Source organism: Coturnix japonica, chromosome 5 (genome assembly GCF_001577835.2).
Source record: "Coturnix japonica isolate 7356 chromosome 5, Coturnix japonica 2.1, whole genome shotgun sequence".
In the NCBI taxonomy this organism is placed as follows: domain Eukaryota; kingdom Metazoa; phylum Chordata; class Aves; order Galliformes; family Phasianidae; genus Coturnix; species Coturnix japonica.
The window spans coordinates 3636380-3654958 of NC_029520.1; the positions used below are offsets into that span (position 1 = coordinate 3636380).

The 18579-nt window shown below is 38.4% G+C and overlaps 1 protein-coding gene across 1 annotated transcript in view; it reads right to left on the reverse strand.

Moving 5' to 3' along the window:
• The window catches only part of SPON1 (spondin 1), a 163565-nt gene that overhangs the window by 14289 nt on the left and 130697 nt on the right, over positions 1–18579 (reverse strand). Inside the window, 1 exon segment of the mRNA XM_015863517.2 lies at positions 14274–14338. Within this exon segment, the coding sequence (XP_015719003.2) occupies positions 14274–14338 (65 nt within the window).

Consider the following 18579-nt stretch of genomic DNA (forward strand, 5'->3'; position numbering starts at 1 on the left):
CTAGAAGTACCTTGACTTTAGATAATAATGAACTCTTATTCATTAACATGCCATGTATTTGCTTTAATACCTTTTCAGCACGGTTCTAACAAATACGAAATGTGATCAGGCTTTTGTCACTAGAAAAAAACCCTCTCAGATGTCTCAAGTTAGGACTGTTGCTTCTGAAAAGCTGCCTTACAGCAAACAGATCCTTTTTGACCACAATACACATGAGGTTAGTTACTGGAATATCTGCAAAATGCAGATATGCCTTCCATTTACCTTCAAAGATTTTAAGATATTCTCATGCATTTCAACACCATCTATTTTGCGAGTGTCAGGAGCTCAGAGTTTTTCCCCCAGTTCCTGCGTAACTCCTGGAGATCACCAGCATCGTTCCACCTTTATTAACAGAACACACATTTCATTTCATCTAGGCTATACAAAAGATGTGTATATGACTTTTGGCATCTGAAGGTGAGGATTAGGGTAAATCCCATTCCTAGCAAAGAAAAGAAATAGTGATTCAAAAGTTTAAATTCTGCATATAGATTCTGATAAGTAAGTATATGTATATAAAGATGCATAAATATAGATTTAACTGGTAGACTGTTCTCATTATTTGGAGAGTATTTATGCAGGAGTACAGTAGGATAACAGGGTTACTAAGAAGACGTATAGTTACCTGAAAAGAATGCATACAGGACAACTCACAAAGTTATAAAGTGAAATGATTTTAGCTTGAGGAAAGACAAGAAAAGTGGTTGGGAAAAAAACCCAATCATAACATAGTAACTACTAATGAGAGGGATGCATAAGAAAAACAAAAGCAAGGATGAGTAAGTTTCTTCTAATTGGATATTGCAAATCTGTGCGAAGTTCTCTGCTGTGATTGTTCTTAGCTGAGAAACCATAACATATCTTAATACCCAACTTTTTTCTTGGCTAGTGACATTTGAATTTTAAATAGAAAGTAAATGGTAAGTGATAGAAAATGGAACTGCCATATGTGGCTGCTCTGACAAAGAAAAAAAAAAAAAGATGGAAAGGTTGTTTTTTTTTCTCCTTTTCCAACAAACACATATGTTCTCCCTTACTTTTTTGAGATTGAATTATGAAATTCTTAATGTGGGAGTCAGCCCACCTGCCAAACAATGAAGTTTCCCTGACTTTCTGTAGTACACAGAACAGTAAAAGCATTCCTTTGCTTTATAAGCCTGATTTCATTTTTTTGAATAGGATTTAGTTGACACCTAATCAATGTACGTAACTGTTAACACTTAGGTAAATGCAGTAATTAACAACAGCATGTGACCATGTGCTGGAAGAGGTAGAGATTTATGAAGGACTGTGCCAGCCCTGTGATTCTGGCACGCGATCCAGAATCAGGTGAACTTGTTTTATGTGAAAAATAAGAGGCTCTGCTCTTCATATAAATGGAGCTCTGCAAATCCATTAAAATAGGGTAACCCAGCTGCACATGTGGCATCGAGTTAACGCATTCTTGTTAAGTTCCTAAGATGTTAATATACTTTAAATTTGTATGGTTAAGGTCTTTGTCTTAATCATCGAAATGCATAAATGTACCTAAAGCTCAATCGGATTCAATTTCAAATTCAGATGAATTTGAGGAAGCTGAGATTGTTTGGACTGGAGAAGAGGAGCATCAGGGGAGACCTCACTGCACTCCACAACTACCTGAAAGCTGGCTGTGATGAGGAGGGGTTTGGCCTCTTTTCCCAGGCAACAAAAAGAACTCGAGAAGTTGTACCAGATAAGGTTTAGATTAGACAGAAAGAAAAACTTTTTATCTAGGAGAGTGGTCAGGCACTGGAATGGCTGCCCAAGGAGGTGGTGGAGTCACCATCCCTGGCAGCATTCAAGAGGCATCTGGATGCGGAGCTCCAAGTCTGGTTTAGTGGCTTGTGGTAGCTACAGTAATGGGAGGATGCTTGGACTGGATGATCTTGTAGGTCCTTTCCAACCTTGTGAGTCTATGAATTATCAAACCTGTTAAACATGCCAGTTGTGCTATATGGGTTTTTTAATTGTGTTTTATCTGGGACTTACTTCAAGTATTTGTTTTGGTTTGCATGAAACAAATATTTCTGATTTCTGGATAAAATTTGTCATTTACTTTCTGGAGGCGGGATGTGCTGCAGGAGGGGATGTTGCATTGCAAGAAGCTTTTAGACCTTCAGTGCAGGAATTTTCCCATTAGCCAAATGCAAAGCTGGAGCACGCAGAACTGTTTTGCATCTCCAGAGTGGTTTATGTATTTGCCTTCACGTTATCAGAAGACGCAATAACTTTTTCCCTACATGCACTTTTTACTTTTGCAGATGAGATTGTCCTTTATGCATTGCTATTTCTGATTAGACTCAGTTAGAATTCTTCTATTTTTGAAAATATTAAACTTCAATGCATTCATCCCAGCTATCTATAAAATCATAGGAGGAGAAAATAGCTGAGCTAGACTAACACCATCATGTTGCCATAGAAACAGGAAACGATGTCTGGCTTTCTCACGCCTCTGATTTTGTACACAAAAACCCTAAACTTTGAAAATGTTTCTTAGCGATGTGCTGTCATGTTGTGGAAGAAAACTTCATTTAACTCTGAACTGGCAGACACTGGTTTGTACCCCCCACCTTAGTCTAGACAGCGCAACATGACCGTGGGAGATAATGAGACAGGGATTTGTGGAAAAAAGAATAGATTTTAAAAATAAAAGGAAAAGACATGCACAGTAGTGACACTACAGAAATGAAAGTTGCCATGAAAGAATCCAAATGTCTGCTTTCTAGGACACTGCATTTGGAGGCCAGGGAGAAGCAACAGAAATCTTTGCATCACATAATATTCCCAGAATGCATGTCACCAAGCTACTTTAGTTACTATGACCGTGAGCTGTTAAGTGCAAATAGTACAACCACACTAGAGAAAGATTACACCTAAAAAGCATACAACTACAGAATGTGACGTGGCTTTTTTTCTATGTGGTTTTCTCTCTTTGCTGTAGTACATACAATAGCAGCCCTAGAAGGTGTGCAGTGAAATACTACTATCACAGCTTATGACTAACTGGACTTCTTTTTGAAGTCTAAAATAAGAACTTTTAATTATTAACATTGCACTCCTGATCCTTTGCAAGCAGTTCAGCATGAAACATGAATTTGTTAAAGACAAAGCTTTTTCATCTTCTCTGCATAACAAATATTCTGCTAGAACGCATTTTTCCATGTAGGATTATGACAAGAGATCTCATCAAGTAAACTGAATTTATAAATGTGAAAAAGATTCTTACTTTAATTGACACATCTGGATTTATTCTGTAGGTAACCTATTTTTTTTTCCAATGTAAAATAGCTTCCTCCTGCCTTTATTATATTTTCTACTAAGCTTTGACTTTCAGTTGCTTGTTTCTAAGAAAATAGGTCAGACTCGGAATAGTTCTATGATCCTTAGTTTTAAGACTTCAAGTACAATTACACTTGTAATTAATGGAAGAAAGATGTCACACTGTAGAGTGACTAAAGAAAGAGCATCTCATCATCTACATCTGTCTGTGCAATATATAAACCTCAGGTTCTGATTCCTTTTTGCATGGGTAATATTGGCTATGGTACAATGTGCAAGTGCCAGCTCGTACAAGCTACTTTCTTCCACCTCTGTTCGCTGTTCACCAATATATCTCAAATTTCACTACTGTAGATTGTTCCGTGAAGGCCTCACTCCAAAAATGTTTCTCCCATCAGTTTGAGTGAGCTCTGCACTCAGTTTTGCTCTCACTGCCTCTAGCTTTCACTGAAGTCTTTCCCAAAACTTCTGTTGATTCATTTATGCTTTCTATGGCCTCTCAAATAAGGTCAGTTTCTGAAGAAATAATGAGCTCCCAGGCATCTACAAGCAACTCCAGCAATACTGAGATCTTTATACCTTCATAATACATGGTAAGATGTGAACAGGTTTTTCAGCTCATTGATTATCAACACATTTTTCCAAATCATGGCCATTTAAAACCTTTATAGTTATCAAACTATTAAAACACTTTAAATCTAAGCACAGCACTCTATTGTGCTCTAGTTTGGCTTGGAAATTTAAATCTAAATGCTTAACATGCAGTGAAATTAAACAGAAAAGAAGGTATAGTAACAAGTATCATACGAGGTAAACGCTATATATACATATATAGTATGTATATATTGTTACATATGTAACATTTTGTTTATTTCACGCTTATCAAAAGTGAAACCATTGGTCAGAATCACTCAGACAAAGTGACTGAACATGCAACTTTCCTATGGTCAGGCAAACACTGAAATAACTTGCTACTGTTCTGTGCCTGCACTGAGCTATACTGTGATAACGACACACTGTGCAGCACCACCCTGTAGAAACCTGGGTGGACATGTCCTGTGGGTGTTTTCCTTGTGACTGGGATTTCCCAGTGCCTCACCTACCTTTGTTTGACCTCCCGGATCACCCACTGGCCCACAGCTTTCCCCTGCAGTCCAGCTGTGCTGTAGCCATGGTTCAGGCACCCTCCTGTCCCCAAAACACAGTAGCCTCTCAGCACCGTCTTATTCCACAGATATGCTCCTGCTGCAGAATGCTTCTTATGTCGAGTTTTAGTTTAGATGAGACATAACTCACACAAAGTCTTTGGAAAATATTCCCAAAGTGCCTACTTAAGGCAAAATATGAGCCATATTACACAACATCACAACTTTTGTTCTTATACAAGTGTATCTCTACTCGGAAAGAGAAGCTTAGGGATTTAAGAAGCACTTCTAAGGATATCAAAATTTAAATCAACTCATCTGTCAAGAGAGAAGCACATCATAATTCTTCAGCAAAAAAACCAAAACAAAACAAATACCAAAAAACCTATTATCTTTTCTTTTTGGATAACACAGATCCAGCGATATGTCAAATATAACCACATTACACTCATCTCACTTCATTATAATGGCAAGTCACCAAGAATAAATTTGTAACTGAGACAATTTATCAGCCTATGCCTCGTTCCAGTTCTTCATGCTCGAGCTACTAGCGGTTTTATATCCTTTTATTTTGTGAGTTGTTCATGACGACTTGTTATGAATAAGACAGTCAGGCTTGTACAAATTTAATTACTTCTTGGCTGAAAGTTTGATTTTCCTGGATGCAGCTGTTATTGCATTGAAAATCACGTTACTGTGACTTCAGTGCACTTCAGGTACAGAACTGTCCCTGTTACAATGGCAGCAGCAGGGTTGCCTCGTATGGCAGACTGCTCAATCATGTGCTGTCCCAGTAATGGTCTCACTACTATGGTCAAAGATCTGTCGATATTATGAGCTATTAGCAGCAATTACACCATTTGAAATTTCTGCCAACAACCCCAACACCGTGCTCGCCCCCTTCCCCCCCTCCTAAACAGATCCTTACATTGGTCATTAAAGCTGGCTTTAGAATACAGTTTTACATTGTCTTAGGATGATAGTTACTTAGGTTTCTTTTTGAACTGTTCACATTACCCACTTACTACATGGAGAGAGACGGTACCCTCACAAATCATACTGATGTCACTACTTATATAAGGAAAGTAAAATGTATCATCTGCTAACTGAACAGCTATGCACAAATGAAATTATCTGCACCTTTGCTTTGGAGTAAATCAGCTGACATTAATAACATCACCATGCACATTGAGAGAAGGATTTATCTGTCACACAGAAGTTTAAGTGATTTTTTTAAATAGACAATAATAGGAAATGAAAGCAATATTGAACACTGTGACTAAAAATCACATCTTTGTAGTGCCTTACAACATTATCAGGCTGCTTCTGTATCAGTACTGCTACTAAGCTTGTTCTGTATGCTCTATAATGACTCAATATATTGTATATTTTGCAAGGCTGTACTATTTACAACTATATGAAATACTCACTACTATTCCCAACTATATTAAAGGACAGAATTTGCTTTTCAGAAGTCTATTATACTATCAAAGTCTTTCCGATGTCCAAAACAGCAGGGCAGTGAGCTCCCCTGTATGTATCCTTCACATACCAGCTCTCTACACACAGAGCCACCAAAGTTGCACAAGCACTCTGAGGTCACTAGGTTGTGCTCACAGCATAACTAAGAGTTAACCAGGTGTCCTACATCACTGTCTCTTTAATTAAAATAATGTCCCAGCCTCTCATATACTCAACTTTTACTCACCAGAAGATATTAAGCTGCTGGGCTTTTCTCTTCTAGTAAGCATTAACTACACTTAAACTTCCACTATTAAAAGAGACTTAATGGTAGTGCACCTATATGCACATCATGAGGTGCTCAGAGGGTTAAATGCAGCTACAGATGTACATATAAATGTGTAAAGCAAGAAAATACCTGAACCTTCCTTTCCTAGAAGTACAGGAGGAGAAGATAAATGTTGCATTGACCAATTAGGAGAAAATACCAAACAAAAAAAGAGCATTGTACAGCATATAAGATGTAGCAATAAATAATAAAATTCCTTGTTGCTCTATAACCCTCTGCTGACTCTTAGGCACTGTAGGCGAAATTATACACATACAAGTTTCAAATCATTAGGTCAAACAGTGTTTATAAGTAACTTGTAGAATCAAATGTTAATGATATACAGGGAATAGATAATTAAAAGACTATGAGATGAGATTCTCTTATCTCTTTGGAGGAAACAAGAAATGAAATTTAAACTATGCCCGCTACAGCTGGTTCAATGATGTTCAGAATAAGTCTGCCTTTTAGAATGCCAGTTAAACCCAAATAACAGTTGTGTGTTAAGCATCTCAGTTTCTCTGCCGGGCAGTCTAATCATCTTGATTAATGAAGCAAATGAATAATTTATTTCTGATGTTTATTTTTATAAATTGCATCCTGACACCCATATCAGCATTTACTGACAGAGCGTTGGGTGGCAGGACAGAAAATCATTTCAGCATCCTTCAAGGTAACGGGAAAGAAGCAATCTCATGAGGTACTCCAAGAGCAGGCAGCACAAGAGGGTACTGATTCTGAATATACCCTATAAATATTTCTTAATATACATCTTAGGAAAGGAAAAATGCTGGCTTAATGGTGGAACATATGCACTTACATTTTATCAGCATCATAAAAAGAAATAGACAATTCATAGAGATGGATAGGTAAATTATTTTCTCCTATTCTCCAGATATACGGGAATAAACATTGATTCCATAAATTGTTTATAAAGAAAAAAAAATATACTGCTGAAGTATTTCCATAGAATCTTAAATGGATTCCACAAATGATGTATTTACTTGATAGTGAAACACAAACATGCCTACTTAAAATCTTCATTCCAAAAATACACACCATCTAATATGAATGCAATGCAAATTTATTCCATTTGTTCGTATTTCCAGCACAGAGAAATTAAGTAATGGAAAATCAATTTCAGCCAAATCTAAGCAAATTATTTGCACTATCGTTTATTTTAAAATGCATTTCTGAGTTAATAGAAACATGTTTTTTCCCTACACTGAATTCAGTAAAAAAGGAAACCTGTGTATGTGTTTTCTTATCCAAAATGAACCTAATTCGTGCATTCTACTTTAGGTACTTTGCAGGTGTTTTAAAAAAGAAACAACAACAAGAAAAGCTAAAAAACAACAAATGGAACATATTTTTCTTGGCCAGAAACTGCCTCTCTTCCAAGGAAGCCAGGAGCTAAAAAAGCCATTGTCATTAGCGTAAGTGCCACAAAATAAAGACAGAGTGATTTCTAACTAGGAGAACACAGCACTGAGCTATGTCCACACACATCCTCAACTCATGAAGCTGGTTAACTCACTCTTCATCATATATATTTTTTTTATATGAATCTCTTTCTCAGCCTTTTCTGTCTCCCCTCCCTTCTCTTGAGGGGCAGATTCTAGCAATTGCTTTCTTTCTCTGGCTAATACTTATATGTTCCATGCAAAAAGGCAAAGCTTGAGCAAAAAGAATATGGTCTGTGGTACTCAAGGATGCTCACTATGTAGGTTGCTGCTTTGCCTTTTACATTCAGAGAAATACATTGCCGTTCCAAACTCATCAGGAAGAAAGAAGAATTAAATGTAGACTTTTTAAGCACTGGAACAGTCTTCCCTATATCAGGAGAAAGTATTTTGCTGGCCGTATGGATGTCTGGCTAACTTAAATAGCGTGTGTGAAGACTACTGCCAGATCAGACTTTTGCTAATGGGCAAAGGAACGACCCAATTCAGGATGTTAGGTTGATTCAGTTGCATCTGTTGGCTAAGAGAAGTCTCCCCACCCCTGTGAAAATGCAGTCAGTTCGGGGAATGCTGAAGGCTAGTTGTATTTCATGCACTCAGTAATGTTACTGCTAGCTATTTAGGTATGTAAACACATCAAGAACCTTCAAATCATGGAAATGAGGTGTTTGTAGCAAATAGTTGTCTATCTACCACACAAAACTTGCAACGTTTGAGAAGTCAAAAGAGAGGCTCAGCAACAGACATTCTTTACATAGCTGGAGTCTTTCAGCTGTCTGCCATCTAATGGAACAGATTAGATATTATTGGTTACATTAATATAGCCACCAACTATTATTTATTAAAGCTGCTTTCACTGCTGAAGCCATCTTTTAAGTATGCAACTGTATACAAAGCCTTGGGCTGTTATCCTTAGTTTTACACAAGGTTATTTATCAGTGAGACAACACAACATTAAGGCTATGTGAGTCGTGAAGTGTAGGACATCAGACAAAATAAGCTGAGATCTACAACAATGAAAAGAACAATGAGAAGAGGGAATTATTCCATGGTATTTCAAAAGATACTGAAGAGCTCAATTTCTGATTTAAGTGGTTCTCCATTTACCAGCATCTAAATAATCATACAATGACCTAAATATCGAGGCTACTTTAGGAACAGATGTTTTGTGAGCACAAAAAGAATAGCAAATTATAATAAAGTAAAAAATACAAACAATGAGTAGAAAAGCAGTAAAACAAGAGACAAAATAGATTCCCAAATAGAAGAAATTCTCTACTCGTCTGTGCCTCGGCACTGAATATCCAAGTACTGTAATGTGGATGAGCTAAGAACAGCAGATTCACTGCAGGATCAGAACATAGAGCACACAAATTTTTGTTCCAACTGTGGCAGAATAGCTCTGGAAGAAAATAAGGATTGAAAAACTAGAACAACATGAGGAAAATGCAGAATGTGTGAGAGTATGACCCCACCAGTTCAAACATACTTTAGATCAGAGTTCTTTTTTATTTCCCATCACCTTTCTATGGGATACTAGCTGTCTAATTTCCGGAGCAGTCTGCTTTGTTGCACAGCTTAGTATTGCCTGTATTAGCTATCTCGATGCTGGAAAACATATTTGGAAATATTCTGTTATATTTTCTGATACAGAAAAACAGCCATGATTTATTTGTAGTTAGAGAAAAAATACCAAGCTTGATACTAAAGCTTGGAATGGATGGGGATTGACAGGATCATTTATACGGGATGAAAAGGATACCAACTTATAAGTTGTTTGAGGTAACTTGTTCTATCCGCCTGCATTATAAAGGAATAGGCCCCTTTTTCTGCTAAGCTTCACTTTCAAGTGCTTACTGAAGCGTTTTCAGGTAATCTCCAAATAAATGGGAAACGGCTGCTTAAATGGAAAGGAGAAAGAATAAGGTCTACATACTGTTAAGAGGAAAACCATAGGACCACAACTACTCACTCAAACACTACAGAGTGGAAAACGAAACAGGAGAGACATAATGAAGGAGGAGGTGGTTTTCTAGACTTCAGTCCGGAAAGGAAATGGTGTCTGACGGCCACAGGTTGCTCGGAAAGCTGGTGGATGCTCCACCCTCGGAGACATTCGAGGTCAGGCTGGACAGGGCTCTGAGCACCTGATCAACCTGCAGATGAGTTCTTAGTTATTACAGGAGGGTTAGATCAGATGGCCTTTAAGAGTCCTTTCCAACTCAAACAATTCTATCACAGTAACACGAGATATGATAAGATACATATATAAGGGTGGTGAAGAATCACAGAGCATGAAGGAAAGAATGACCAAGAAAAAACAGGCAGCTGTAAAAACAGCAAGGAGGCCTGACCACACTACATGGCTTGGACCACACCACAATGGAGATCACTCAGCCCTGGCCAAAATGTGCAGCTGACAGCTGCTACCATGCCCACCAACCTACTCTTGTCCATACCTCCTAAGATAAACCATTTTTTATTCTTGTAATTGGCTACATAACTCATGTTAGAGAGTGGGACAAGCTGATCAGAATTTGTGTATTTTCTTCTGTTGGACTCTCCTGACAGGCTCTTATTTACAAGAAAATGCTCACTGAGACAAAATTTTTAAGGATATTAGCTCCTGTGGAATTTCATGCACATCTTCTTTACAAGACTTACCCTCAATATCCCCCAATTCTGATGTCATGGCTTGACTATTTTGCAATTGCCAGATTTGAAATTTTGGATATCAGTTGTACCATCTGCACTTACTATATTTTATCTTTCACGTGTCCAAAGCCAATGATTTGCAGCTGAAAGGTCAAATTTGGTTCAGCTTGACACACAGCTGAGAGAAAGGAAGCAGTGAGCCATGCTCTTGTTTATACAAGGAAGATAAGAAAAACTACTTTCATTTGACAGCATGTTGTATACTGCTACCACTACACCCGAGGAAGAATGCACTCCCTGCAAGTACTTTAAAGTCAGAATTTCAGATGCACAACTCGATAATACAAATGTATGCGAGGGAAAGCTGATTTATTGCTTTGTATGACACTCTTCATGCTCTCAAATACGCTCTCCATTGGGCAACCTTAGCACTAATTGTTTCCTGCAGGAGAGTTTTTTTGCATGCTGGTGCCCTGGGTAAAAAACTGGGTAGAGGATGATGAAGTTGAGTGATAGGAAGGAAAACAGAAGAGAGTAACAAAGAGCAGTCACATAAAGGAACTGAGAAGAGGAATGACAGAAGACAGTGAAGTACTGCACTTACAGAGGATATGGTTCCCATCACATAATATTGTACTGGGGGTACAACAATATGTTAAAAACACATTAGCTTTAACAATAATTAACAGAGAAAATTACTCAGTATCATTGTGTCCTTCCCTGCTTGGTTCTGGCAACTTGTCCCAGCACCCTGTGAAATTTCATGTAACCAAAGTCAAATCTGAAACTAAAGACCTCTCCCTGGGGATGAACTTTGTGCCCGCAGGATCTGCATGCAGAAGTCTCTACTTGCTTCTTAAGTAGAAGAAAAATTCCCAGTTGTACCACTGTTCTTATCTGTAGTGTCAAGAACAAAAGGCTTTCTGCAAAACTGTCAGATTTAGACAGAATTACACGCTTTCTGTGCCCTCAATCTAAAGAGAGCCTGAAACGTTACTTAATGAGGTACAACAGGCCTCAGGAGTCACGGCTTCATTGACCAGCTCTGACACAGAAGAAAAGCCATTTAACTCCAGGTGCATCTGTGAAAGAAGCCTGGCATCTTCCCACAGATTTTTACAGATGATGGGAGTGGAGACACAACAGCTCACCAGCTGCTCAAGATCCGGATAAAAACTACCAGTTGCCTTGCTACAGCCTATGTAAAGAAAGACAGAGATGCTGTGCTCTCCATTACTGTTTTGTAAAGAAGGGAGGGGAGCCAGCAGCCCCAGGCACTCATGCTGGGAGCGTCCCATGCTGGCTGTTGAGCACTGCATGCACTCTGCCTACTTTCTTTTCTCTCTGGCTTCACCTGAAGGGACAGGTCTGCCTGACCTGGCCCTGGTGATAAGTGAGCACCAAGCCTAGAAATCTCTCCTCCACAAGGGTGCCTGCCACCATCCATGCAAATATAACTGCTCTCCGGATTGTCCACAGCAGCACACAATACTCTTTAAGCCCTCACAAGGTTTGGAAAGGACTGTTCCCCCTCTCCCTTTAGTTTGAAGAACAATTGACAAACCAACTTTGTATTGATATTTTGGCAGGGTTATAAATAAGAATCACCACACAGAATCGGGAGGAAAACTGAAGAGTGAACACACAAATTTTGCCAACTTCTGACACTTCAGGCCCCTGGGACTTGGCACGATAGCATTATGCATCTTACAATTACTGCAAAACGCATCCAGAAAGCTCTTTAGGCTTTGCTTATTATGACCCATTGGAGCACCTCTTTGAGATCAGTACCACACTATATTATATACCAATATGGAAATCATGATTATGCAAAAGAAGATTATTTATGACTTTTAGACAATTGTTGATTAGAAAGATGGCTGTGTTACGCATAATAATAGACCAAATGTTTCTCCTGAACAGTCATTATCCAAAACATGTACAGTTCTAATCTAAATTCCAAGAGTGACAATTCATAAAGAAGAAACTAACCAAAGAAGTTAATGGTAACTGAAAAAAAAAGAAAAAAAGAAAAAAAAAAAAAAGAAGCCTTCCTTTGCAACTTCACTAACATTTTAAAATGGAATTTAGAAGGACATCATAACAAAATATGATAAAAAATATCTAAAAAGCCAAGAATCCAACAGTATAAAGTGAAGGAAGTGCTATTTAAGGGAACACCTGCACAATACTGGAAAGCCTGAATACCAGTATTTATTCCTCTTGACATTGCTAAATGGTGAGAACTAGCAAATAGAAAAGATAAGAAGGGACTGGAAGAACATCTGGAGGATGTTGCAGAACTGTTTGCGTGCATGTTTCTGAAAGAGCCTGTCTAGAAACACGGCAACTAGTGGTACCACATTCCTTTAGGTTCGTCATTTAAACATCCTTTAAAAACAAAATACTTGAAAATAATAACTTGAGAATAACACCATAAAGAATGCAATTACCGTCATCTCGATTGACCACTTGCATAACACCAGTCAAATAAAGTCACACAACTCCTGCGCACAGCCAATGACACCGTCTCACAGTTAAACTCCATTCAAGCAATGGAAAAATCCAGCTCACACCCAGCTAATTTCCTCGGAAGGTTTGCCACACTGTCAGAGCCTTTCCCAGACATTTAGCGAGATTTTCCTTGTCACAAATTTCCATTGCTTCTATGCCATGAGGGGTTTCACAGGTTTTGATAGATTAGAGAACCATCAGCTTTCAGAAATCTTTTCACTGTGATCACCTCCTAGTTTTTGGTGCCTTTTTCTTTTTTTCTTTTCTTTCTTTAAACAAACTGGGAAGCTTAAATCTTAAGCTGCTTAAGAGTTTCTAAGCCTCTTATGATAAAGAATGTTTTCTAAAAACTGAACTCTTCTGGCAGTTGTTTTTTTTAACTAACCTCCAAATTTTCACATACTTTCATAAGCACAGATAACAAAACCAGGCACAGCATTTCCCTAGCTGCTTCCCTCACATATTTTGTAGAGTCAACAGGACTACTTCGACCTTACAGTCTTGCAGTCTACTCTGCTTCTCCATGGACACAATTAGACTCAGCTAATGAGGGGACCCCTTCTACAGGGTTCTCCTCTTTAGTCACTTCTTGTAACAGTCACTCATTTGGGCCTGGATGATTACTACAAGCACAGGGCCAAGCGCAGATAAGGTATGCAGGAACCAACCCAAGCTCTGCTCCCCTCATAGACCACCAGTAAACTCCAGGGTGTCAGAGAGCTTTATCACCCAGAAGAGCTTTATCTCCTTTTCTGATGAGTTCCATAGAACCCAAAGTTAGGATCCTGGGAAGCTACTTAGTTGTTTCACTAGATACAATAACTATGGTTGTACTACCCTCAGGATCACAACAGAGATCATCACAGAGTGTTTCAGTTAAGTATTTTAAAGAACTATTCCTTTAAGAGGCTTCTGTTGCAGGATTAGGGAATTCCTCAGACAGATTCCCCCTTACATTAAAGTGTTATTTACTCTTACTGAAACAGTGCATCAACAGGACATTAAAACATGTATTTGATCAAGCATTGGACAAACATGCTTGCTTAATGAAGGCACAAGTTCCATGGGACAATTATTCTGCTGTAGCAGTTAGCAAACCAAAGCACAGAAAACATGAAGAGATGCGGAAGAGAGAAAAGCATTGAAGCCTTGTTTGCAAAACCAAGAAAAGATCAAAATTTCACCTTTGAATGTATTTAAGATATTTATATATAATATATATATATGTATACATATATTATATATAAAATATATATACACACATATATTTTAAAGAAGTGAACAATTAGACAGGACAGTCTGAGCATTCTGTTAGCCAACACTGAGCATTCAGCTATTGAGTCATAGCATTCCCCACTTACTTACACATTCAGAGGCTGCCAGGCAGGCCACTGTGCTTTTGCCTTGATGACTGTTAAAACCTCATCACTCTGTGAAGAGAGACAGAAGAATGAAGCCATTAGGACAATTCTGCAGTGACTTACGGCATAAAGTCAGAGACGTTAAATCACACTGTGCCTTCAAACTCTGACTATGAGAAATACACTTTGTCCTTTTCACTATCTGGGCACTGCATGCCCTCAGCTTCTGGGGCTCACTGAGAAGCCCCTATGAACACAAGTCACGAGAGTGGCATGCAAATTCAAGCAGACCTTGGGCAGAACCTCCTCCCTTCTACAGGAGCAGAAGTCAGCCTAAAGCAACAGTTCACAGACATGTTATTTGTGCACGTCTCCCCAGCAAGAAGCTACTGCCCTCAGCAATCTAATGCATCCTGTGAGAATGTATGATATACTATTTAATATCCTCCTAGCTCTAAGAGTCTGTGGTGGATGCACTGCAATCTCCACGTAAAACCATGGATAACACTTTCCCTTTGCTCTCCATTTACTCGTGTAAAATTACAGGGTGAAATACAGCACCCACCAATTTGCAATAGTGTGGCAAAGCATTGTACAAACATCATTTCTTTAAGCCTGCAGCAGTTTCTGCATCAGCAGTTTTAAACTTTATACTGATATAATAAACACAGGACAAAGGCAGGAAACTATTAACAAGGCTCTGATGCCCAGAAGACATCTATCACACATTTTTAGAAGCATTTTCCCCATCTCCCCTAGGAATTCATCCCTGTAATTCGCCTAGAGGAACACCAAGTTCACAACTCACTCAGACGATTTCCACTGTCTTCTAAAAAAATATTTCCCAATTACACAAAGAAATCCAACACATACATTACAAGTAATTGGCATTTCCAGCAGAGCTGGCCTTTCAGTTTAGTGATAATCGTGCCGTTTCCTGCTTGACAGCAATAGTTCTGATCGCCCATGCTAGCTCTAATCCATGTACTCCTCTGTTTAAAATAAAAACAGTTTCCATCGGTTGTTTCCACTTCACTCTGTATTTCTTGACTTTCCCTTTCTACCAGGCAAGGTTACTGCAGAACTGATTGGCCCTCTCTGTAACACATAGGGTTTCCACTCTCAGGATTACACATGATCTCTTACTCGTTCCACTGAGCAGATAAGCCATCTTGTGAAAATCTTTCTTATAAATACTTCTGATTTTTCCTGTTTCAACACCTAAAGACTTTTCAGCCAGGCATATCTTTAATCATTAGCCATTTAAATTGAAAATACTGTACATTACACTGTCCAAAGAGAGACTGTTACAAGTAGTAATGGTTATGCTTATTAAAATAAAATACTGCAAATATATGAGAAGACATCCAAATCCCTCCTGTTTGAAAATATTGAAGTAAACAAACACTCAAACTCATTTCAAAACATGGTGTAAGAAACAGGATCCACATTTAATGTTCCAAATTGCCTTGTCATCATTTATGTACTTGGCTGGGAAGCTGTGACTTCCGAGTAATGAAACCGTTAGATTTTGGAACAGAAAACCACATCATTTGCACAACGATGGAGTGTCAAAATGAAACAATGTCAGATGCCAGAGGAAAGAAGACCAGCACTCATGTAGATCTCAAGATCAGTACGGTAAAGCCTGATACACATCTCTTCCAACAAGAACAAAAAGTGAGAGGAAAGCTGTCAAGCACACGTTATGCCTCTGTGCATGTGGAAGCTGACAAGGAATCAATCTGGAACTAATTGTCAGTTGTTAGATATATCCGAGAGAAATACTGCTAGCCTCTTTCCCATTTAGAAAGCTTTCCTCCCAGACTACAAATCACAGCACATACAGCCAAGAATCTGCCACTGCACTTCTGCCTAGTGTGCTTTGAGCCTGTTGATACGACACTATATGGGAGCTCTCCCTACATGGCAGTGAGGGCATGTAGACTGCACTGCTCTGCCAGGTAGCTTCATCACCCACCATCAGTTGTAGCCCTATGACAGCTTGCATGGTGTCCTCTGCAAGCCATGAGAGCTGCTGCTGTCTGTGCAGCACCTCTGCCACTCCTCTATGCAGAAAGTCATGATGCAGTAATTAAATTAGTTGTCCCTCAGGAACCTTCATGATAAATCCCTTTGAGAAGTGTAGTTAGACATAATCACTTACAAAACATTCTGTAAATTCATTGTAGACTCTACTGGAAACTCTTTGTCAAATTTCAGTCATTATTTCAATGATGTAATTTTATTTTCCAGTTGTATCAGAACAACCCCTTTCCTATATGCTTGGTGCTTGCTCATACGAACAGTAGAGTCTACTTTGACTCTAGACTGACTTCAACAGAATTCAAATTATGACCTAAGCTAAAACACGCAAAACATGTGGGAGTGGGTGGTTGACTCAACACCTGTTCTCTATGAAAGTATTGTTGTCCAAAAAGTTCACCATGATTTTCAAGAGTTGATAACGTCACTGGCACCTTACTGACTATCTGAAGGTGGTAAAAATTAATGAGTTACTTCATATCCACTTGTTCCTGCAATGCCCAATAGAAGCTGCATGCAGAATAAAGTCATTACATGGTGCCAAAAAGAATCCCATGGCATGAAACCACTGCTAAGCAGTGTGTTTTACAAAAGATTAAAAAGATTTAATCTGCAACAACAGAAAGTGGGACATTGCTCAAAAAAGCAGCATTGAAGACAGAGCTTGATTTTGAAGTCTTGGTGAACCAAAGTAATTCAGACACCTGGTTGAAAGGATATCATCCATTAAAAAAATAATGAAAGCTTTCAGGAAAATTTTTAAGCATCGTCTGAACAGCTTTGGAATAAAGGAGAGATTAGGATGATCTGGAAAGCTACACAGACTAATTCATGTGCTCCTGCTGCTTTTTGGTAATTGATGCAATCAGTGTCTTATTTTTTTTTGTACTGCAAGTTATTTTTAATGACTAATTTTAATGACTAGTTTTATTTTACGCATGCTGAATAACATTATAAAATGTTACTGTGCGGACCACTTAGCACATTGTAATAATGATTTGATTCAGTTCAGCAACACAAATGATAGTGTATTATCTGACATCAAAATCAGAGTCAGATTCAATGAACTATGAGAATGAAAACCACCTGCTTTGAGCCTGAGCTTAATTTCACTCACTTCACACCGTCACTGCTTGGCACTCATTTGATTGTTCTAGAACTGAGAATATTTAATTCCCATCCTCATAATATCTCAATGCCTTTCTACCTACAGTGGATTTATTTTCACAGCAAAAAAGTAGAAAAAGTAACATTATCCTCAGTTCACAGATGATGAATAGAATGTCATCTAGAAATAAACCAGTGTCTTTGAATTTCAAGATAGCATCTCAATTGCAGGATCATCCTTTACCTCCAGAAATAATTTGTTTTTGAAAAAGAAAGAGATAAAGGAAAAAGGAAAAAGCAGAATGCACAGCACATTTTCTGGGGGAACTAGGGAATCAAACGTTATGAAAACAAGAATGATGTAGCACTTTGGAGGTACAGTTGGGTAACTCCTGAAAGCAGGTCAGATCTTCTACGAAAAGGATGAAATAGAACTTATTCTATCCACATCTGCCCTATTCAGACACACACGTATTACTTCAGGAAAGGAAAAGCCTGAGGTCAGCAGCCCTAAGACTTCTCTTTAGCTCATAAAAATAGCTTCTAGCTAACAGAAATCCTCAAAAGCTCAAATGTTGTTGCCTTATCCCTATATACACTGTAAGGTTAGGTGCTTTCCTAGCGAGTGCTGTTGGAAGGAAGCACTGAAGATGAGAAATAGCCAACAGATTACAGACTTCACAGGTAAAAACTGAAATGTGGCACGTTTTCTCCCTGATGGATAAGATCTGTATAGATCTTGTCCTAATTCAGTTTTACAGCTGTATTTGAATAAAAAAAGGAACTTCAGTGCAGGCACATCATTAAAACTTGTAAAAATGTATTTTTAAGAAAAGGAAGTATTTGTCTGCTTTGTGATAATAAAAAATTCCTGAGATGAAACCAGCAACATACTGATATATTTGAGATGGAGTTTATTAGCATGTAAATGTACTTAACAGGCATATTTGCTTTGTAGTAACTGTGAATGTAATCTCCTGTAATGCACTCTAAATAGACATGTTTTATTAACCACAGATCACCTGTTGAGTCTGCCCAGGTTTCAGAGAACTTCTTGTTTATGTTGAGCGTGTCAGGAGCTTCCTGTGGCCAACAGCATGGTCACTACATCACTGCACCTGCAAAGTTTCTACGGTGAGCTGCCACTGCATTGTGCA